Source organism: Doryrhamphus excisus, chromosome 8, assembly GCF_030265055.1.
Source record: "Doryrhamphus excisus isolate RoL2022-K1 chromosome 8, RoL_Dexc_1.0, whole genome shotgun sequence".
In the NCBI taxonomy this organism is placed as follows: Eukaryota; Metazoa; Chordata; class Actinopteri; order Syngnathiformes; family Syngnathidae; genus Doryrhamphus; species Doryrhamphus excisus.
Window position 1 is genome coordinate 19,757,501 of NC_080473.1, and position 22,160 is coordinate 19,779,660.

The following is a 22,160-nucleotide window of genomic DNA, read 5'->3' on the forward strand; positions in this document are numbered from 1 at the left end:
GGTGGTCTAGGGGTTAGCGCACAGACCTCACAGCTAGGAGACCAGGGTTCAACTCCACCCTCGGGCATCTCTGTGTGGAGTTTGCATGTTCTCCCCGTGCATGTGTGGGTTTTCTCCGGGTACTCCGGTTTCCTCCCACATTCCAAAAACATGCTAGGTTAATTGGCCACTCCAAATTGTCCATAGGTGTGAATGGTTGTTTGTCTATATGTGCCCTGTGATTGGCTGGCGACCAGTCCAGGGTGTACCCCGCCTTACGCCCGAAGACAGCTGGGATAGGCTCCAGCACCCCCCGCGACCCTCGTGAGGAAAAGCGGTAGAAAATGAATGAATGAATGAATTTCTTGCAAACAAACATTCAAGTGAAATAGGCCGTCCATCAGCTGATCACACCGGAACCCCACTGAATCCGTCGTGTATCTGTTGCGGCCGCCGGAAGCATTCTGCAAGATAGAGATCCCTGTCGCTCTGTTCAAGCTGTGGGTTTTCAAAGCCAGATCGGAGCTCGCCGTTGCATCTACCGGAGTCAGTGTGAGTGGCACTTTGCGGCAAGCAGGGCTGGATCAGGACCGGAGCTGCGACAGACTCAGCGTGAGCCCCTCTGATCAAATATTCTCATTTTTTAGTGCTACGTTTGTGCTGTTTTGTGTAGTTAAAATGAATGTTTGTGCTGCTTTTGTTTTTGAGTTATTACAGTTTATCACATAGGTCAACCAAAGGTCACCCAGCCTCTTTTCCCTCCTCTGGCCCCACCTTACAGACTGATTGTACGCTGCTCTCCAAGATATAAAAAACACCGAGAGCTCCTGATTCACATTAACGGTCCTGTCATGTCACTCTTTGGTTTGGCCTCATGCTCAGACACTATGACGTCCACACACGGGTGGGCAGAGCAGGGCTGGGTACTTCTACACCTATTGCTAGTAGCGTCTTTCTCTCGGGCCGAGCAGCCGATCTGCAGGCGCAGAGGAAATACCGAGAACCCTCAGCTGTTTAAGGATGGGGACATCATGTTGGGGGGCATCTTTTCTCTCCACAGCAGCTGGAACGAGCGAAAGGATACTTACACGCATGAGCCACCTCCACTGCAATGCACCAGGTACATTACAGCAAAGACATTTCATTGTGTTTGAGTACTACATTTCATGCATAAAGCTGCTTACCACCGTCTGCACCAGTTTGAATTTTAGGGGGTTCCAGTTTACCCAGGCGATGCTCTTTGCCATCGAGGAGATCAACAACAGCACAGACCTGCTACCCGGCGTCACTCTGGGCTACAAAATCTACGATTCCTGTGGCTCCATTTCTAGAGGGGTGAGAGTCGCACTTGCTTTAGCCAATGGGGACAGAGACGGTCCTTTGGAGGAGCCCTGCACCAGACCAGCCCAAGTACAGGCCATTGTGGGAGAGACGTCTTCATCTCCTTGCATGGCTATAGCCACTGCAATCGGACCCTTCCATATCCCGCTGGTGGGTTACAGTGGATGTAAAGTCCAGACTATGGTTATCTAATAATGTTAACAATGACTTGTGCTCTTCTTCTGCAGATCAGCCACTTTGCCACCTGTGCTTGTCTCAGCGATAAAGCCAAATACCCATCTTTCCTCAGAACAATACCCAGTGATTACTACCAAAGTAGAGCCCTGGCGCAGTTAGTCAAGTACTTTGGGTGGACCTGGGTGGGAGCTATTAGAACCAATGATGATTATGGCAATAACGGAATGGCGACGTTCACAGCGACTGCCCAACAGCTTGGTATCTGTTTAGAGTACTCTGTGTCTTTCTTTAGGACCGATCCACCAGACAAAATACAAAACATAATAGATATCATTAAGGGTTCTACTTCCAAAGTGATTGTCACTTTCCTCTCCCATATGGACTTGGATGTACTAATACACCAATTATCTCATCACAACCTCACCGGCTATCAGTGGGTCGGCACCGAGGGGTGGATCTTTGATTCCCAAACTGCTGCTATGGATCGGCATCACATCCTAGACGGAGCCATCGGCCTGTCCATCCCCAAAGCACACGTCAGCGGCATGAGGGAGTTTATACTGGACATCAAGCCGCTCAAGTTCTCGGGGGATGACACGTTCAGGAAATTCTGGGAGACATTGTTCAACTGTCAGCTCAAGCAAACAAACTCATCCTCCGCCACTCGGAGGGAGTGTAGTGGTTTTGAGGACTTGAGCAGCATTCAAAACAGCTTCACTGATATGTCACTCATGCCCATATTTAACAATGTCTATAAGGCGGTGTACACTGTGGCCCGTGCCCTTCATGGTGTTCTTGGCTGTAGCACAACATGCAACACAAAGGTGCAGCTAGAGCCATTCACGGTAAGTCATGGTAATGGTAATGGTAATGGTAATGGTAATGGTAATAGTTTTATTTGAACATGCATCAGTTCCACATGTCCAAAAGGAGTAGGAAGAAGCAAAGCTTATTAAATCCTACCCCTCCATCTGGTACTTTTACAATCAGTAACTGTTACATTTGTTCACTTCCTGCTTTCCTAATATAGTTTAAGGGTTTTTTTTGTAATTTTTTTGTATTTTTTGGTTTTTTTTTTGTCTAAAGGTTACAGGTGATCACAATGGTAAGTCAGAGAATGGTTGTCTTTACTGTTATAAATAAATACAATAGCATGCTTCTTGACAGAGCAAAATAAATGGTAATGGTAATGGTAATGGTTTAATTTCATTTGAACATGCATCAGATTACAATTGAATGCATCCCATAATCAGTTCCCAGTTCCACATGTCCAAAAGGAGTAGGAAGAAGCAAAGCTTATTAAATCCTACCCCTCCATCTGGTACTTTTACAATCAGTAACTGTTACATTTGTTCACTTCCTGCTTTCCTAATATAGTTTAAGGGTTTTTTTTGTAAATTTTTTTGTTTTTTTTTTTGTTTCTTTTGTCTAAAGGTTACAGGTGATCACAATGGTAAGTCAGAGAATGGTTGTCTTTACTGTTATAAATAAATACAATAGCATGCTTCTTGACAGAGCAAAATAAATGGTAATGGTAATGGTAATGGTTTTATTTCATTTGAACATGCATCAGATTACAATTGAATGCATCACATAATCAGTTCCCAGTTCCACATGTCCAAAAGGAGTAGGAAGAAGCAAAGCTTATTAAATCCTACCCCTCCATCTGGTACTTTTACAATCAGTAACTGTTACATTTGTTCACTTCCTGCTTTCCTAATATAGTTTAAGGGTTTTTTTTGTAATTTTTTTGTATTTTTTTTTTTTTTTTTTGTCCCATACAGAAGTACGAGGTGATATGACCGTACAATGATATAATGGGTACCATAGTAACTGTCAATATAATGGTATGTATAGCACATCGTGACTGGTTCGAGACTCTTGATATGGCCATATCACCTCGTACTTCGGTACGGGACAAAAAATACTGTACATACCAAAGTGTGAAAATGGGATTTTTAATCTACATAACATCAATATGTACTGTCTCTTGCTTAGATTTTACAACACATGAAGAAGATTCGTTTCAAAACAAAGGAAGGAGACGAGGTTTACTTCAATGAAAATGGAGATCCAACAGCCAAGTATGAAATTATAAACTGGCAGCCCACAGAGACAGGAGTCGTCACATTTGTCACCGTTGGTCACTATGACGCATCTGCACACAAACAGCTGACTTTGCAGACTAAGTCTCTGGTTTGGGCACGGAAATCTCGAAAGGTAAGCCGGAGTGCAACAAGCGACATTGACAGTAGTTAGTAGAATGAAGTCATTATTTTTAACCATGCAGGTGCCTGTGTCAGTGTGTAGTGAGAAGTGTCACCCAGGCACACGCAAGGTTCTGCAGAAAGGAAAACCCGTCTGCTGTTATGACTGTGTGAGGTGTGCAGAGGGAGAATTTAGCAACACAACAGGTACTCAAACTGATTGCATACATGAAAATGACAACAAAAAATGATGAGAAATAAACTCACAAGACTATCTATCAGGCTTAATTGTCAAATCTAATCATATGCCGCAGCTGTAAATCGTTTTTTTTTTATGACATCACCGTCAGCAATGTAGTGCATCAGTGGTGACTTACACACATGTCGTCCCATCAGCCCAGTTCTGGTCGGATTTTGGGGATGAGAAACATAGTTCTGGTAAGTGGTTGGGGTTACATAATTAGAGTTTGGCCTCTCAAAACAATATGCGCTCCAAAGAGTAATTCATTTGCATGACAAAAATGTCTCCTCGGAAAAAATCTTACTCACAAAATCGCTTGGCCTTACTTTGTCTGACGTCATATTAATACGCCAATGACTAACCAGAACTACTTTTTTCATCAATCGACTAGAAGTGCGCATTCTTGTATATGTAATGAACACACACGTAAACAAGATGGTCGCAACGCTCCATTATGGAACTGCTTGCATCGGAGTGCCAACGTCTGCGATATTAGATGCAGGCTGAATAATTTGATAGTGATTTTTTTTTTCCCTTTATTTGGGCAAATATGTGAAACATTACAGTGCTTTTCTTACATCGATCAAAATATAACTTTCCATTATTTACATTTGTATTCAACTATCTGATCCCAAGCCCAAAAGGAGTAGGCTGAAGCAAAAGCTTATAAATGCCTACCCCTTTTTACAGGATATATTCATGTTCATGCCACTGTCTTGTTTCCCCTGTTATTATTATCATTGTAATATTATTATTATTATTATCATTATTGTTATAATCTTTATCATTATTACCATCATTATAATCATCATTAATATTACCATTTTCATCATTATAGTTAAAAATTTTGTGATTTTTTATTTTTAATTATTTAATTATTATTTAATAATTATTTATTTAATTATTTATTATTATTTATTTATTTATTTATTTATTTATTATTATTTGTGTGTCTAGTCTTGTGCATTAGGAAGCAAGGTTTTAGGTCTGTGCTCAAAACAATTTTTGAAGCAATGATGTCTTGCTGTCCATTATTACTATTTTTTGTAAAGTTTTATTTATTTATTGCTGATATCAGTTATCCACTAATCTTATACTGTATTTGCAGATTCCGTCACATGCAAGCGATGCCATCCTGAGTTCTGGTCAAATGGGAAGAGAGACGCCTGCTTGAGGAAGAATGCAGAATTCCTGTCCTACAAGGAAGTCATGGGAGTTGTCCTCACCGCGGCGTCTTTATTGGGCTCTGGCATGACTGCCGCTGTGGCTTGTGTTTTCTTTAAATATAGAAAAACGCCCATCATCAGGGCCAACAACTCGGAGCTGAGCTTCCTGCTGCTGTTCTCCTTGACCTTGTGCTTTCTGTGCTCTCTGACCTTCATCGGCCAGCCAACTCAGTGGTCCTGCATGCTACGGCACACGGCTTTCGGCATCACATTCGTGCTTTGCATCTCTTGTATACTGGGAAAGACTATAGTGGTGCTGATGGCCTTCAGGGCCACACTACCTGACAGTAATGTCATGAAGTGGTTTGGGCCTCTTCAGCAGAGGCTGAGTGTTCTGGTTTTTACTCTCATACAAGCGATCATATGCATCCTTTGGCTCACAATGGCTCCTCCCTTTCCGTTTAAGAATATCAAGGAGTTTAAGGATAAAATCATCTTGGAGTGCGCTGTGGGTTCAGCCGTGGGATTCTGGGCTGTGCTTGGCTACATTGGTCTTTTAGCCATGTTGTGCTTCATTCTGGCCTTTCTGGCCCGGAAGCTGCCCGATAATTTTAATGAAGCCAAACTGATCACGTTCAGCATGCTGATATTTTCTGTAGTGTGGATTGCTTTCATCCCTGCTTACGTCAGCTCCCCTGGTAAGTTCAGTGTTGCCGTGGAAATCTTTGCAATACTGGCCTCCAGTTTTGGATTGCTTATTTGCATATTTATACCTAAATGTTATATTATACTAATGCAACCTGAGAAGAACACAAAAAAGCACATGATGAGTAAAGGGACACTAAAATCCTTATGAATAATTTTCAAAACACCTTTGTTTTGATTTAGAGAACATGATGCCCTTTTTTTTATTTTTCTCCTTCATTCATTCATTTTCTACCACTTATCCTCACAAGGGTCGCAGGGGTGCCGTGCCAGCTGTGTCCCAGCTGTCTTCTGTCGAAAGGAAAGGTGGGACCGGTCCCTGGACTGGTCGCCAGCCAATCACAGGGCACAAATGGACAAACAACCATTCACACTCACATTCATACCTACAATTTGGACAATTTGGAGTTGCCAATTAACCTAGCATGTTTTTGGAATCTGGAAGGAAACCGGAGTACCCCGAGAAAACCCACACATGCATGAGGAGAACATGTTAACGCCACATAGAGATGGCCCTGGTCTCCTAGCTGTGAGGTCTGCGCGCTAACCACTCAACCGCCGTGCATGGATTTTTCTCCTCAAATCTTAATTAGTCTTCTTACCAAGATACTTTTTGAGAATGGCTTGTTCTGGTCCAGCTAGCTCCAAAAAGGCATGTTCAGATGTATATGAGATGTACCAGAAGAAATAATGTGAACCGGCAGGCCCAACATCTGCCTCACAAAAGGATAGACGTTAGGCTAACTGGAAAAGGAAACCACTCCAACCTCACATGTTCATCCACGGAAAATAATACACACCATAGCATGAGGAAGTGCTGCATGAAACTACTTGTATATGAAGAATAAATGCCATTATTATCCCTTGTACTCATTGTAGAATAAAATCCATATTTCCACAAACAACACATCTTGGTTTCTTCTGGTCTCCTGAGGTATGAGCTGAACCATGACAACTTCCCCCCCACCCTTGGTGTATAAAGCCCAGCCATGTGTTGTGTGGCTGGCTGGCCTGGTCTGCAGAGCTGCATTATGTCAGCGTTGAGTCTGCTGATTTTGGTCTTGCTCGCAAAGAAGGGGGGGTGCGTGTGCAGACTGCGAGGGTCGCCACATCTGCCTGAGCTGGCGCAGGATGGGGATCTCGTGATCGGAGGCATTTTTTCATTCCGCACAGGGCAAGATTATTCAGTTAACACCTTTCAAGTCATTCCAGAGGTGCGAAGGTGTAAAAAGTATGTACTGATTTGCATACTAGTTTATTTAGTAGTTACTTTATTTAATCCGAGTGAGTGAATATACATATGTTTGCTTTTTTTATGCTTCCGCAGCTTCAACTTTAGGGAATTTAAATTTGCTCAGACGATGATATTCGCTATCAATGAGATCAATGAAAGCCCCGACATGCTCCCTCATGTCAAACTGGGCTACAAAATCTATAATGCCTGTGGAAGCATGGACATTCTGAGAGCTGCGCTGGCGCTGGTGAGTGGATTCGAGACAGAAGTCAGCGATGAAAACTGTACAAAAATCGAGACGGTACATGCTATCCTGGGTCATTCAGGCTCCAGACCGACTATTGCGTTTGCACCAACTGTGGGACGTTTCCATGTTCCAGTGGTAAGAAGACATTCTTCCATTGATTTGAATACTGTTAAAAAAAAATCATTTGGCACCTCGTTTGTCTCTTTGATTACAGGTCAGCCATTTTGCCACTTGCGCCTGTCTCAGCAACAGGAAAGAGTATCCGACCTTTTTCAGAACCATTCCCAGTGACTATTACCAGAGCCGAGCCTTAGCAAGGCTGGTCAAGCACCTGGGTTGGACGTGGATTGGAGCCATAGCTGTGGACAATGAATACGGCCTCAACGGCATCGCTGCATTCATAGAGGCTGCACAGGAATATGGAGTGTGCATTGAATATTCAGATGCTTTTTCATCTTCTGGTCCACCTGAGGATCTGGAGAGGGTGACGGACAAAATCCAAAACGCTACTTCAAAAGTGATTATGGCTTTTGTGTCTCATAGAGAAATGAAATTGCTAGCGAAGGAGCTGTTCATCCGCAACGTTACAGGTCTGCAGTGGCTCGGCAGTGATGCCTGGATCACGGATCACTCCCTGACAGCCAGTGAAGGTCACAGCGTCCTTGTGGGTTCCCTGGGCTTTGTTGTCAGCAGAGCCGAGATCCCGGGGCTGGAGGAGCACCTAAGAGGGCTCCACCCCTCACAGTTCCCACACAGCCAGTTTGTCCAAGACTTTTGGGAGAACGTGTTTGACTGCTCACTGAACAAAACCGCAAACGAGCAACGAAAGCCATGCAGCGGCATGGAGAGTCTACAAGACGTCCAGTCGCAATACACAGATGTGTCGGAACTGAGGTTCACCAACAATGTCTACAAGTCAGTCTACTCGGTGGCTCATGCACTTGACGACCTATTCATGTGTGAAGAAGGGAGAGGGCCCTTTTCCAACGGGGGGTGTGCTAATACTGCACACATTGAGCCATGGCAGGTCAGCAGCCGAACCATCACACATTGTTATTGTTGAAAATGATAGCATTTTAAGTGTTGTGTGTTGCAGCAGAACTCATCAGTCAGTGTGTCTCTCTGTGTGTGTGTGTGTGTATTCCCGTGGGTTTTTGAACATGTGCACATAACCAATGCCTGTATAGTGACAATGGTTCAAGAGTGCCTAACTTTTTATACAGTTCCAGATAACTTGTTTCCATGTTGCGGTATCTCTCCAGGTCCTGCGGTATATCAGTATGGTCAACTTCACCACTCCAGAAGGGGAAATCGTTTATTTTGACAGCAACGGTGACTCACCAGCAAAATACGAACTGGTCAACTTACAAATGAAAAGCCAAGGAACCATGGAGGGAGTGACAGTGGGCGTTTATGACGCTTCCCTGCCAGAGAACCATCAGTTTATCATGAGTAACGTTCCACTGGTTTGGGGTAACAGGCACTCTGAGGTCAATCTACTTTATGCTGAAATTGCATTTTGACACTTAAATGGATGAATTGAACCGGGTTTGTGTTACAGGTGCCTGTGTCAGTGTGCAGTGAGAGTTGTGTTCCAGGGACCCACAAAGTCCTTCAAAAAGGCCGTCCAGTGTGTTGCTATGACTGTATTCTTTGTCCCGCAGGAGAGATCAGTAACATGACAGGTAAATGACTTATGAATTCCAAAAAATTATGTTAAAATCAATGCATTCTAACACGGTGCTGTTGGCCATCTTGCAGATTCTATACACTGTATGAAATGCCCTTCAGAGTTCTGGTCTAACAAGCATAGAGATGCCTGCATCCCAAAGGAAATCGAGTTTCTAACCTATGGAGAAATACTGGGAAGTCTTTTAGCTTTGTTTTCTTTGCTGGGAGTCTTCCTAACCACAATGGTAACGTTGGTTTTTTACTGCCACAAAGAAACGCCGCTCGTACGAGCCAACAACGCTGAGCTGAGTTTCCTGCTGCTCTTCTCCTTGACCCTGTGCTTCCTGTGTTCCCTAACCTTCATCGGCCGACCCACTCAATGGTCCTGCATGCTGCGCCACACGGCCTTCGGCATCACATTTGTTCTATGCATCTCATGCGTTCTAGGGAAAACAATATTGGTGCTGATAGCTTTTAAAGCATCCCTTCCGGGCAGTAATCTAATGAAGTGGTTTGGACCCACGCAGCATCGGATCTGTGTTGTGGCATTCACTCTTATACAGGTGGTCATATGCATACTTTGGTTAACCATCAGTCCTCCTTTTCCATTCAAAAATATGTTACTTTACCAAGACAGAATCATCCTAGAGTGCCATTTGGGCGCCGCTCTGGGCTTCTGGGCCGTTCTGGGCTACATAGGAGTGCTAGCCGTTTTATGTTTTGTTATTGCTTTTCTAGCTCGAAAGCTGCCTGATAATTTCAATGAAGCTAAATTCATCACTTTCAGCATGTTGATATTCTGTGCTGTCTGGATCGCCTTCATCCCAGCTTATATCAGCTCTCCCGGCAAGTTCACTGTCGCTGTGGAGATATTTGCTATTCTGGCCTCCAGTTATGCGCTGCTTTTTTCCATTTTTATGCCAAAGTGCTTTATAATTATGTTCAGACCTGAAAAGAACACTAAAAAACATATCATGGGAAAGTCAAATCATCAAAGGTAGGTTATCAATGATTAGGTATTCCTTTGAATTGTGCATGTTGTCATGTGTCATAACATGTATGTTATTTTATTTTATTTCAGATCATTTTGGTATTGCATGTCAATTATTCAAAAATAAAATTATTAAAATTATTATGATGATTATTGTGATTTTTGTGATTATATTATTATTATATTATATTATTATTATATCATATATTATTATTATGATTATGATGATTATGGTTATGATTATGATTATGATTATTATTGTGATTGTGGGTATGGTTATGAGCATGGTTATGATTATTACAATTGTGGTCATTATCATTATCATATCATACATTATTATGATTATGATTATGATTATGATTATGATTATGATTATGATGATTATGGTTATGATTATGATTATGATTATGATTATGGTTATGTTTATGATTATGGTTATGGTCGTGATTATGATTATGGTTATGATTATGATTATGGTTATGATTATGGTTGTGGTTATGATTATTATTGTGATTGTGGGTATGGTTATGAGCATGGTTATGATTATTACAATTGTGGTCATTATCATTATCATTATCATTATCATATCATACATTATTATGATTATGATTATGATTATGGTTATGGTTATGGTTATGGTTATGGTTATGGTTATGGTTATGTTTATGATTATGGTTATGGTCGTGATTATGATTATGGTTATGATTATGGTTATGGTTATGATTATGATTATGATTATGATTATGGTTATAGTTATGGTTATGATTATGATTATGGGTATGATTGTGATTATGGTTATGGTTGTGATTGTGATTATGACAATGGTTATGATTATGGTTATGAGCATGATTTTGATTATTACGATTGTGGTTATCATTATCATTATCATTATCATTATATAAGATTTCACTCTCATGTGGTGCATTTCTAGGCCAAAACGGAACAATTAGACGAAAATGCTACCTATAGTAATAACACATAAGAAATAAATCTTCCCATTGTGTCCTGAGCTGAAAAAGGCAACCAAAAGAGAACCAAAAAAGAAAGAATAGGAGGAAGACCAGTGGGAGATGAATACGTCCTCATCTGTTGTGCTTGCAACTTTATTACCCTGCGGTGCCGGCCCACCGGGAGAAGGCGCACGGCAGGAGGCAATACATGAAACAATGTTGCCTCATCCTCAAACACAACAACATGGACAACAGGTGGCATGTTGCCTCAAGCAGAAAACACTCTATGTTCATTAGCACCCTTGTCAACACATCCTCATGTGTTTTGCAGCGATTAAGAGCTTGTTTGGATCACTCACACTTCCTTGTGTTTACAGTTTTGACCAAAAGGCCTGCGACTGGTAGCTTTGCTCTTCAGTGTCCGTTCTATGAATTGTCTTTACTTGGACAATTACGTCAACAAATGTTATTTATAGACATGATTAAAATGTGTCATGCTTACTATAATTATGACATGATGTTTTGTCTTTGATTAATCCAGAAGTAGGGCTGCACGGTGGTCGAGTGGTTAGCGTGCAGACCTATTCCACCCTCGGCCATCTCTGTGTGGAGTTTGCATGTTCTCCCCGTGCATGCGTGGGTTTTCTCCGGGTACTCCGGTTTCCTCCCACATTCCAAAAACATGCTAGGTTAATTGGAGACTCCAAAATGTCCATAGGTATGAATGTGAGTGTGAATGGTTGTTTGTCTATATGTGCCCTGTGATTGGCTGGCCAAAGACAGCTGGGATAGGCTCCAGCACCCCCCGCTACCCTCATGAGGATAAGCGGTAGAAAATGAATGAACGAATGAATGATTCATCCAGAAGTACATCACACAAAATGAATACAAACATAATGTTCATGCAGTGCTAGGATCCATTTTGGTCCATGCATGGAATTCGACCCTTGTTGCTGGAGAGGTGTTAGTCCAGTCCAGAATCCAATTGAGGTCACCTCCTAGGTTTCCCTGAAGGCATTGTGAACAATTGTGGGCTTTCAACTTCTGTTTGAGAATGGCCTTTTGTTGTTGTCCAGTCGCTGCTCAGGAAGATTACTCCTCACCTGGGTCAGCTACTACAAGAGCGGTGTCTCCTCGGAGCAGGTCCCAATAAAAAAGTGGAACGCCATGCAGGACCTGCAGTCACAACCTCCGTCCTCTTCTCGTTCACGCTTTCAAGACACAGGATCCACAATCAAGGTCCATAAAAGGCAAGACCGGAGCACCGTTGGAATTAAGTACAGCAGAATCTCTGTCATGTTCAACCCAGGAACACATCAGGAACCTCTGACTTCATTCATTCATTTTCTACCGCTTTTTCCTCACGAGGGTCGCGGGGGGTGCTGGAGCCTATCCCAGCTGTCTTCGGGCGTAAGGCGGGGTACACCCTGGACTGGTCGCCAGCCAATCACAGGGCACATATAGACAAACAACCATTCACACTCACATTCATACCTATGGACAATTTGGAGTGGCAAATTAACCTAGCATGTTTTTGGAATGTGGGAGGAAACCGGAGTACCCGGAGAAAACCCACGCATGCACGGGGAGAACATGAAAACTCCACACAGAGATGCCGAGGGTGGGATTGAACCCTGGTCTCCTGGTCTGCACGCTAACCCCTAGACCACCGTGCCGCCCATGAATGTTCAGTCCATTCCATATTCCGTTCCTAACACTTCCCAGAGACATTTTCCAACATTTTGAACATCTTGTAGTACGTCTTATAAAATGATTTGTTTTCTACTTTTAAATCCTTCGTTATTTCAATAGAATTACAATACAATACCTTCATGATGTTTCAACCACTTTGCATATTTGTTCTGTGTCCCTTTAAGCTGCACTTGTCAAAACGCTCTTGGCAATCACCAAATAATCAATGGTAATGGGAAACCCAGGGTCTGGTGTATTCCCATCGGATTCACTTTCATGCCTGACAAAGTCAAACGGATACCTTAGAGAACGGCCCCCAAAGTTGCCTCCTACTCCTGAATGGTAGAGAAGAAACAATAAAAACTCAGCCCCCCCCCCTGTTCAAAGAAGGCTGACTGTGCCAAAAGGTGAAGCGCTGAGATGACAACAGTGGCGTTGGTCTTTTTGGGACTGCTCACTTGGATGGTGTCACCTGACTTATGGCTCAGGCAAGCCCAATGTTCTCAGCTCCGTCACCATGTCCACCATGAGGACTCTACCTGGGCACCTCATAGAAATAGACACAAAACTATGCTAACCTGCGACAGGTGAGTGAAATCACGTTTGTACTTTCTCGATTGAATCCATCTCTTTAACCATTTATTTGTTTTTGCCTGCAACAGATACCAGCTTATTATACAGAATATAATAAAGCTGAGGCGGTCATGATTAACTAAATGAAGGCTTTTGTTTCTATTGACCTATTTAGGTTTCTACAGATGAGCTACATGGTCCTCTCAGGTCACAACACGCATCTTGCTGAGTTACCAAGAAACAAAGCTCAAGAAGATGCTCCTAAAATGACGCAAACGTTTCTGATGAAGCAGGTGAGTTAAACTGTACATCCTCATTTATGCCTTAATGCAGGGGTGCTCACACTTTTTCAGCATGCGAGCTACTTTTAAAATGACCGAGTCAAAATGATCTACCCACTACAAAAATGCAAAACATCTATTTATTTTCAAATGTATTGAGGATTATTTGTACGTACAATGTATGTTGATGTACCTTACATAACCAAATGAGCCAATATTGCAAAACACACATAATTAACTATTAACATTTTTTGTAATTACCTCCACATTACTCCACATTTCCCTTCTTTGGTACTGCGATGGTAGAATGGCATATGAGGCAAACGCACTTCGAAAAAGACATTGTGAAAAAAAAGTCCACCTCCCATTCCGTATGGAAGTGATATGTTTTTGCCTTTTTACTTGGTCCAGTTTTTGCCTTTTTACTTGGTCCAGCTCCTTCACTCATTTTAGTGACCATAAACTTTAGCGAGGGCTTAAAATCTGACGCAATTCGCCGACTAGCTTAGCACTTTGCATCGTTGTTTACGCATGAGCGGTGACCTAAATGTCAAAATTCAGTTGTCATCTGACTGGTTGTCCTGTATGTCAATCAAGTAACGGGGATGGATGATAGGCTGACATCGTAAGTTCTGCTGCACTTAGAGACGTTGTTTGATTTGATTGGTCGCCCGAAGGGCAACATTCAGTTGTCATCTGAATGGCTGCCCTGTATATCAATCAAGTGACGGCATTGATGCTAGGATGATATTTTTTTAATGTCACGCCGCGATCGACCAGCGATCGACCAGTACCACCTCCGCGATCGACTTAATGAGCACCCCTGCCTTAATGTATCAAATGCACTAATGAGCTTCTGTGTTTGTCTGCCTATTTCCTCCATCTAGATAAAAGTTCATCATTGCAGCACATTAAATTGCAGCCATTTTTCTTTTCTCCTCATTTCTATGGCAAAGGTCCACAATGTTGATGCTCTTGTAGGAACAGAACTCCAAAACTACAACCCGAAGCTCAAAACCAAGCAAGGTTTATTCAACGGAACGCTCATGTTATCATATTTCTCACCTATGGACAAAGGCACGTCAGAGAAGGCGTACATCGGGATCTACTGTGAGAAGGTTTTCGCTCCAGTTTTCTACTGTTAAGTTTTTTTAAAATAATTCTTCTTTCAGTTTAAATGAGAGGGATTTGTGTGTGAATTCATGACACGGGGTTAGAGTTAGCTATCATGGTAATATGTTTGAATATGATATGAGTCATTTTTGGTGTTAATTAATGACTTACATTAAATTGCATTACATGTACCACACATACTGAAGTAGTATTTTATCAAATGCAGAAACTGTCAGAAAAGTTTGCAACATTTTCTCCAAAAGTGGCCTTTCTCACAAGAACAGGTAATAACAGACCTCGTAAGGCTGAATATTCCTAAAGTGTCACACGTGACCATGTGTGCATTTCTCCTTCACAGGCACCATCGCAATAAATCCAGCCAGACTGGAGCGTTGGCTGCTTGCTGACACCCACAGATGGATCAGCAGAGCGTTTGTGGTCTCACTCTTACTGCCAGGAGTCCGCATTGCCAGGATGAAAATGTCGGTGGCATTTGTTTCTATACAGCTGAGCTGGTTTTCTGTTGCCATGCGTCCATCCTCCCAGTGGTCCTGGATAACCTTGGCACTAGTACTCAAGTACTCTCTGGGAAAAACCACCACGCTGTCCATTTCCTTTAGGGCTGCTCATTGTGCCCTCAAGTGGTTGCAACCCACTCAGCAGCAATGGCATGCCGTCCTTGTCATTGTGTTCATTCTCTGGTTGACTCTTTGCCCTCCTTTTTCAAATAAGATCGTCAAAAATGTGTTTCCTGAGGCGACTATTTGCTCAACATTGACATCCTGGTTTATGTTCACCGATATGTCACTTGTGTTTACATCACTTCCTTCTTTGCTATTCTATATTTTGATGCAATTGACAACTATAAGCATCCACTTACATGTGCGGCTGGTCGTCTGTGCACACAACTCAAGGGTACCAACAAACTATGTGCTCATTATGAAGCTAAAGAAAGGTATCTAGTAACGGCATTCAGGGAGATCTGTGAAGTGTTTCCACAACAGCTACTATCATGTTTCTACAGTATATCGTGTCCATTTGCATGTCTAAAATGGTTATCAGTGACGTGACGACAGCCCATTGTTGATCTAAAGCAGGGGTGCTCACACTTTTTCAGCATGCGAGCTACTTTTAAAATGACCGAGTCAAAATGATCTACCCACTACAAAAATGCAAAACATCTATTTATTTTCAAATGTATTGAGGATTATTTGTACGTACAATGTATGTTGATGTACCTTACATAACCAAATGAGCCAATATTGCAAAACACACATAATTAACTATTAACATTTTTTGTAATTACCTCCACATTACTCCACATTTCCCTTATTTGGTACTGCGATGGTAGAATGGCATATGAGGCAAACGCACTTCGAAAAAGACATTGTGAAAAAAAAGTCCACCTCCCATTCCGTATGGAAGTGATATGTTTTTTGCCTTTTTACTTGGTCCAGTTTTTGCCTTTTTACTTGGTCCAGCTCCTTCACTCATTTTAGTGACCATAAACTTTAGCGAGGGCTTAAAATCTGACGCAATTCGCAGACTAGCTTAGCACTTTGCATTGTTGTTTACGCATGAGCGGTGACCTAAAGGTCAAAATTCAGTTGTCATCTGACTGGTTGTCCTGTATGTCAATCAAGTAACGGGGATGGATGATAGGCTGACATCGTAAGTTCTGCTGCACTTAGAGACGTTGTTTGATTTGATTGGTCGCCCGAAGGGCAACATTCAGTTGTCATCTGAATGGCTGCCCTGTATATCAATCAAGTGACGGCATTGATGCTGGGATGATATTTTTTTAATGTCACGCCGCGATCGACCAGCGATCGACCAGTACCACCTCCGCGATCGACCGGTAGATCGCGATCGACTTAATGAGCACCCCTGATCTAAAGGTAACATCCTAAAAAGATAGTGCTTCCTATATATGTTCCTTTTCAATTGCTGTTTTTTTCTGAAATGATAAAAAACAACTAGATTTTGGTGTCTTTAAACCATCAATAGATTTACACTAAAGTATGCATGTAAATAAATCGCATGTTCCAATTCATTCATTCATTCATTTTCTACCGCTTATCCTCACGAGGGTCGCGGGGGTGCTGGAGCCTATCCCAGTTGTCTTCGGGTGAGAGGCGGGGTACACCCTGGACTGGTGGCCAGCCAATCGACAAACAACCATTCACACTCACATTCATACCTATGGACAATTTGGAGTGGCCAATTAACCTAGCATGTTTTTGGAACGTGGGAGGAAACCGGAGTACCCGGAGAAAACCCACGCATGCACGGGGAGAACATGCAAACTCCACACAGAGATGGCTAAGAGTGGAATCAAACTCGGGTCTCCTAGCTGTGTGGCCTGCACGCTAACCACTCGGCGCCGTGCAGCCATGGTCCAATTTTTTTAATGTAATTGTGCTTGACTTGTGCTGTTTGATTCACCAACCTATGCAACCATATTTCACTTCATTAAAAATAACAGTACCCTTATTATATAAGTTACATCAATCGGATGAATTTGAACTGTTTTCAGTTGTTTGCAGGGAGTGACTAATATTGATGTAAATCTAACAAAGACACAAAGTGAGACTTGCTAAATGTTACATTTTAAAAAATGATAAAAAACTTGTCATTTGTAACTGATATAGCATGTATTCATTGTGGCTTAGCAGTTATTTTTAGAGTAACAAATGTAACAAACTGAAAAGTCATAAACAATGTGGATTTGTGTTTTGTTTTATCATGTTTTATATTCACTTTATCAAGGGATTCATTTTATTGTGTATTCACTGTGCCGCAAAAGCATTTAGTGGGACTTTCTAATGCATTTAAGTGTCAAATGCTTCAATATTTTATGTTTTAAAAACTGCATACTTGAAAGTAATGATAATAAAATAATAATCATGACGGGCGGATTGGGAGGTATTTCTGTGCGATGAGTTATATATGAAAAAAAAAACCTTACCCTCTCTAACATATTTTAATAAAACAATTGAACAAACCAGTGAATGGCGTCGATTAAAAACAACAACTTAGCATCCAATAAGTAATCTGCCTAAGCTACAAGTGAAAGGTAAAACAATCCCAGAAAAACAAAGGGTATTCACTTGAGAATTGACAGTGAGCTCACATTGGCTGCTGAAGTCCTTATAAAGGTCAGAACCCGGGGTCAATGTTGCAACAGGGACGGGGAGGGCGGCTCGCGATGGGTTGGTTTGTTATCATCCTCATCAGCCTGCTGGCAACAACAGAGTCAGAAAACCAAACTTGCAAACTGATGGGGCACACAGGCTTCCTGGAGTTCTCCAAGGAGGGAGACTTTCTCATCGGAGGGGTTTTCTCCATGACGAGCACGCGAAAACTGATAGATAACGACTACGAGGCAGTGCCGCATTATTACTGTGAAGCGTGAGTGAATGTTCTGTAAAATCGTATTATATGTTGACGATGTTCAAATCTTTCACACTTGAAATGGATTCCAGTTTGAACGACAGGGAGCTGAAGTTCGCTCGCACCGTGATGTTCACAGTGCAGGAGATCAACAAGAACGGCAATCTCCTTCCGGGAATCCATCTGGGATATTTTCTGTACAATGGCTGTGGCAGCGAGAACCTGATACGAGCAGCGGTAGAAGCTGTAACCCGAGTGGATGCTACCCAATGTAGCGGTCGGATTCAGGCCCTCCTCGGCCACTCGTCGTCCGGGGTTAGTGAGGACATCAATTTTATCCTGAGCCCATTCTCCATTCCACAGGTACTAAGAATTCATTTTGGATTTAAAGATTCTTGATATAATTTCTTGATACTAAGATTTGACTTTTTCTTTTTCATTCCAAGGTCAGCCATCTTTCAACGTGTGCGTGTTTGTCAGATAAGAACTTGTTCCCCACTTTCTTCAGAACGGTGCCGAGTGACCGCTTCCAGGTGCTGGGCCTGGTTCAGCTGATGAAGTATTTCGACTGGCGTTGGGTGGGGATCATTTATTCTTCAGGGTTGTACTCGGATGAGGGCACAGCAGAATTTTCCAAAGCGGCATTAAAGGAGGAAATATGCGTCGAATATCGACTGCCGTACTCAAAGTCCTCCACAAAAAAGTGGAACGCCATCGTGACGGCACTGAAGGAGTCCTCATCCAGTGTTGTTCTTCTGTTCATGTCCTTATCATTCACTAAGTCCTTCCTGTCCAAAATGGAAAGTTCCAACATAACCGGCAAGCAGTTGGTCGGTAGCGAGGCGTGGATCACACAACAGGACCTTGCCTCCGCGGAAAGGAAGAACATTTTACAGGGGGCGATGGGATTTGCGCTCCCCAAGGCATCCATTCCCGGGTTGGGCCAGTTTTTACTGGACCTGAAGCCATCTGATGAGCCTCAGAGCAGTTTAATTAAGGCTTTCTGGGAGAAGTTCTTCGACTGCAGCTTCTCTCCTTCCAACACTTCAATCCTGTGCACCGGCTCAGAAGACCTGAGAAGAGTCTCCAGTGATTACACGGACGTGACACACTTCAGAGAAGAGAATAACGTGTACAAAGCTGTGTACTTGGTTGCATATGCAATTGATGACTTGCTGAAGTGTGAGAATGGAGTCAATCCCACTACGGGAAAACCCTGTGTGAAGAAAAACCAGGTTCAGCCCAAAATGGTAAAACTATAATTCAGTTCTGTATAATTTGTGGATATTTTCTACAATGTGCTCATAGGTTCTTTTTAGGTTTTGGAGCACATCCGGTATGTGAATTTCACAACCCAAAATGGGGCCAAGATGTTCTTTGACGAAAATGGAGACTCAGTCGCTCAATACGACTTAGTCAACTGGCACGTGAGAGACGACGGCTCAGTCCAGATTGTTACCATCGGTCAGTACGACACGTCTTTTCCAGAAGGGAGAAGGCTCAAGTTGAATGATGACGCCAAAATAATATGGGCCGGGAACAGCAGCAAGGTAAAAAGTTATGGATATTTATTATTATTCATATCAACATTTCCGCATTAGTGCTTCCTATTTCCCTTACCAGGAGCCAAGGTCTGTGTGCAGGGAACCGTGCCCTCCAGGGATGCGGAAGGCTGTAAGTAAGAACATGCCTGTGTGCTGCTTTGACTGCTTTGAATGCCCAGAGGGAACAATAAGTAATCAGACAGGTGAATAGGGATTTCAGTTTAGAATTCATCCTGTGCGTTGAAGCATATTTAACTGATTACACGTCATCGTGTTTCCAGATTCTCCTGAATGTGTGGCATGTCCTCCGGAATTCTGGCCCAATGCAAAGAAAGACAGTTGCCTCCCAAAACCGACCGAGTACCTTTCTCACCAAGAGATCATGGGTGCGCTTTTAACCGCGTTCAGCTGCGTGGGTGTTTTTTTATCTTTTCTGACATCGCTCATATTTCTAACCCATAAAGAGACTCCCATCGTCAAAGCCAACAACTCGGAGCTGAGCTTCCTGCTGCTCATCTCATTAAAATTGTGTTTCCTGTGCTCTCTGACCTTCATCGGTCGGCCAACCGAGTGGTCCTGCATGCTGCGTCACACAGCCTTCGGCATAACATTCGTGCTGTGTATCTCCTGTGTTCTGGGGAAAACTTTAATGGTGCTGATGGCCTTCCGGGCCACACTTCCTGGCAAAAATGTCATGAGACTATTTGGGCCTGTCCAGCAGAGGCTCAGTGTTGTCACTCTCACCCTGATTCAAGTTATGTTCTGTATCATTTGGCTGTGTACAAACCCGCCTTTCCCAGCCATGAATCTCCAATACTACAAAGAGAAGATCATCCTAGAATGTGCACTCGGGTCGGCTATTGGATTCTGGGGTGTTCTCGGATATATTGGACTTCTCGCCCTCTTGTGTTTTATCCTTGCTTTTCTGTCCAGGAATCTGCCAGATAGTTTTAATGAAGCCAAACTCATCACGTTTAGCATGTTGATATTCTGTGCGGTATGGATCACCTTCATCCCCGCCTATGTCAGCTCCCCTGGAAAGTTTACTGTTGCCGTGGAGATCTTTGCCATTCTGGCTTCCAGTTTTGGTTTGTTGATTTGTATATTTGTTCCAAAGTGCTATATTATTATCTTCAGGCCAGAGCGCAACTCCAAAAAACATCTTATGGGGAAAATACCGCCAAGAACCCTTTGAGAGCCTCCCTTGTGTCAAATACTATTCACTGTAGGTATGTACATTTTAGAGATAGTTTGATACAAGTGTATATTTCTTGATGTGCTGCATAAAATAAAGTAATAAAGAAATGTTGGCCTCTTTTAGGGATCTGTGACGAGTATCTGTCACAGATAATGTATTTTTGCCAAGTACGAGCATGAAACAAGTACAGCTTGTCATTATGCGTACTCGTGCTGAATAGCAGTATAACCGCTTTTCTCCTTGAAATGTATTTTTGTCTGTATTTTGTTTGTATTGCATGAAGTCATCATAAAATATCAGAATATAAGAATTTTGTACATTTTCAATTGGCAGTACACAGACAGTGGTAACCTACATTGACTGGCTACATTCGGTACACCTACACGGTACATCAAACGTTCCGCCTGTATGGCTATCATACTGCCAAGTGTTTATTGTTACTACATTATATACTGTACATAAGAGTGGTAAAATATTACACCCCTCTAAATATGTTGCCGTATGCACATTGCAATCTTAAACTTGTTTTGTAGTGTACACAATGCATTTGACAAGACAGAGCTGTAAGCGGCTCGTGTTGCGGCAGTCGGTTGGAAAACTTTGCATTTTTTATTGTTTTTTTTTCCCGAAAAATCCAGTAAACAAGGCTGACCGATAATTTCCGATTTCATTGCCATCACTTGGTGTTTGCATGAATCACCGATCATTTCAAAAAATAATAAAATAATACAGTCTTACAGATCACTTATACACATACTCAGTATACATATAGCTGAATAATAAACAATAAATACAGCAGCTTCTGATCAATCCATGTCAATTTCAGACTTAAAATAATGTACATATTTAAAGGCCCTATACTGCCCTATATCCCTATACTGTTTGCACTGGAAATCATATTGGAGAAAACAATGTAAAACTGGAAAAAACATTTTAAAAAACAGTAGTCTCGTTAGACTGAAATAATGTTCTCCCATACCATGTAAAAGTGTTAATTTTTAGACTTCTTAAGTTTAGAAGAAATAAATTTGGTTAGTTTTCCAGCTGGCTAACATGTTAGCATGTTAGCTTGCTAGCTACTGGCCGTCTCGAGTCCCTGCGGCATAAGAGTTGTGTTGAATGAATAATAGGAGCGTAAAGGTGACTAAAGCCTTGTTATTTTATGTGTACAGATCTTTAGTAATGTTGAAAAAAAACATATTTAGAAAGTCATAAGCAGGGTTTATATGTTCAAGCTAATATCATAGACTACAGCAGGGGTGCTCACACTTTTTCAGCATGCGAGCTACTTTTAAAATGACCGAGTCAAAATGATCTACCCACTACAAAAGTGCAAAACATCTATTTATTTTCAAATGTATTGAGGATTATTTGTACGTACAATGTATGTTGATGTACCTTACATAACCAAATGAGCCAATATTGCAAAACACACATAATTAACTATTAACATTTTT

The 22,160-nt window shown here is 42.1% G+C and overlaps 3 protein-coding genes across 3 annotated transcripts; all 3 read left to right on the forward strand.

The window, feature by feature from the left end:
- The first annotated feature begins 911 nt into the window (after positions 1–911).
- Positions 912–5,967, forward strand: LOC131134325 (extracellular calcium-sensing receptor-like). Its single transcript, XM_058079465.1, has 6 exons — positions 912–1,099; positions 1,179–1,470; positions 1,548–2,342; positions 3,496–3,717; positions 3,788–3,911; positions 5,054–5,967. The coding sequence occupies exons 1-6, from the start codon at positions 1,011–1,013 to the stop codon at positions 5,965–5,967; spliced, it is 2,436 nt and encodes an 811-aa protein (XP_057935448.1). The 5' UTR covers positions 912–1,010.
- An 883-nt stretch (positions 5,968–6,850) lies between these two features.
- LOC131134455 (extracellular calcium-sensing receptor-like) lies at positions 6,851–9,969 on the forward strand. The gene is made up of 6 exons (XM_058079762.1): positions 6,851–7,047; positions 7,144–7,432; positions 7,512–8,324; positions 8,560–8,787; positions 8,859–8,982; positions 9,059–9,969. Exons 2-6 carry the CDS (start codon positions 7,178–7,180, stop codon positions 9,967–9,969), a joined length of 2,331 nt encoding a protein of 776 aa, XP_057935745.1. The 5' UTR covers positions 6,851–7,047; positions 7,144–7,177.
- A 7,807-nt stretch (positions 9,970–17,776) lies between these two features.
- LOC131134895 (extracellular calcium-sensing receptor-like) lies at positions 17,777–20,700 on the forward strand. Its single transcript, XM_058080580.1, has 6 exons — positions 17,777–17,979; positions 18,054–18,324; positions 18,408–19,211; positions 19,281–19,511; positions 19,585–19,708; positions 19,787–20,700. Exons 1-6 carry the CDS (start codon positions 17,777–17,779, stop codon positions 20,698–20,700), a joined length of 2,547 nt encoding a protein of 848 aa, XP_057936563.1.
- The last annotated feature ends 1,460 nt before the right edge of the window (positions 20,701–22,160 follow it).

What these genes read in the sequence shown, in the direction of transcription:
- LOC131134455 (XM_058079762.1), top strand. Translation starts at nt 7,178, where the DNA reads ATGATATTCGCTATCAATGAGATCAATGAAAGCCCCGACATGCTCCCT. An exon ending in GGGGTAACAGGCACTCTGAG is followed by an intron (nt 8,788 to 8,858) that starts GTCAATCTACTT and finishes TTTGTGTTACAG; the next exon opens with GTGCCTGTGTCAGTGTGCAG. An exon ending in AGAGATCAGTAACATGACAG is followed by an intron (nt 8,983 to 9,058) that starts GTAAATGACTTA and finishes GCCATCTTGCAG; the next exon opens with ATTCTATACACTGTATGAAA.
- LOC131134895 (XM_058080580.1), top strand. Translation starts at nt 17,777, where the DNA reads ATGGGTTGGTTTGTTATCATCCTCATCAGCCTGCTGGCAACAACAGAG. An exon ending in GCCCATTCTCCATTCCACAG is followed by an intron (nt 18,325 to 18,407) that starts GTACTAAGAATT and finishes TTTCATTCCAAG; the next exon opens with GTCAGCCATCTTTCAACGTG. An exon ending in AACAATAAGTAATCAGACAG is followed by an intron (nt 19,709 to 19,786) that starts GTGAATAGGGAT and finishes TCGTGTTTCCAG; the next exon opens with ATTCTCCTGAATGTGTGGCA.
- LOC131134325 (XM_058079465.1), top strand. Translation starts at nt 1,011, where the DNA reads ATGTTGGGGGGCATCTTTTCTCTCCACAGCAGCTGGAACGAGCGAAAG. An exon ending in TGCAGCTAGAGCCATTCACG is followed by an intron (nt 2,343 to 3,495) that starts GTAAGTCATGGT and finishes TCTCTTGCTTAG; the next exon opens with ATTTTACAACACATGAAGAA. An exon ending in AGAATTTAGCAACACAACAG is followed by an intron (nt 3,912 to 5,053) that starts GTACTCAAACTG and finishes CTGTATTTGCAG; the next exon opens with ATTCCGTCACATGCAAGCGA.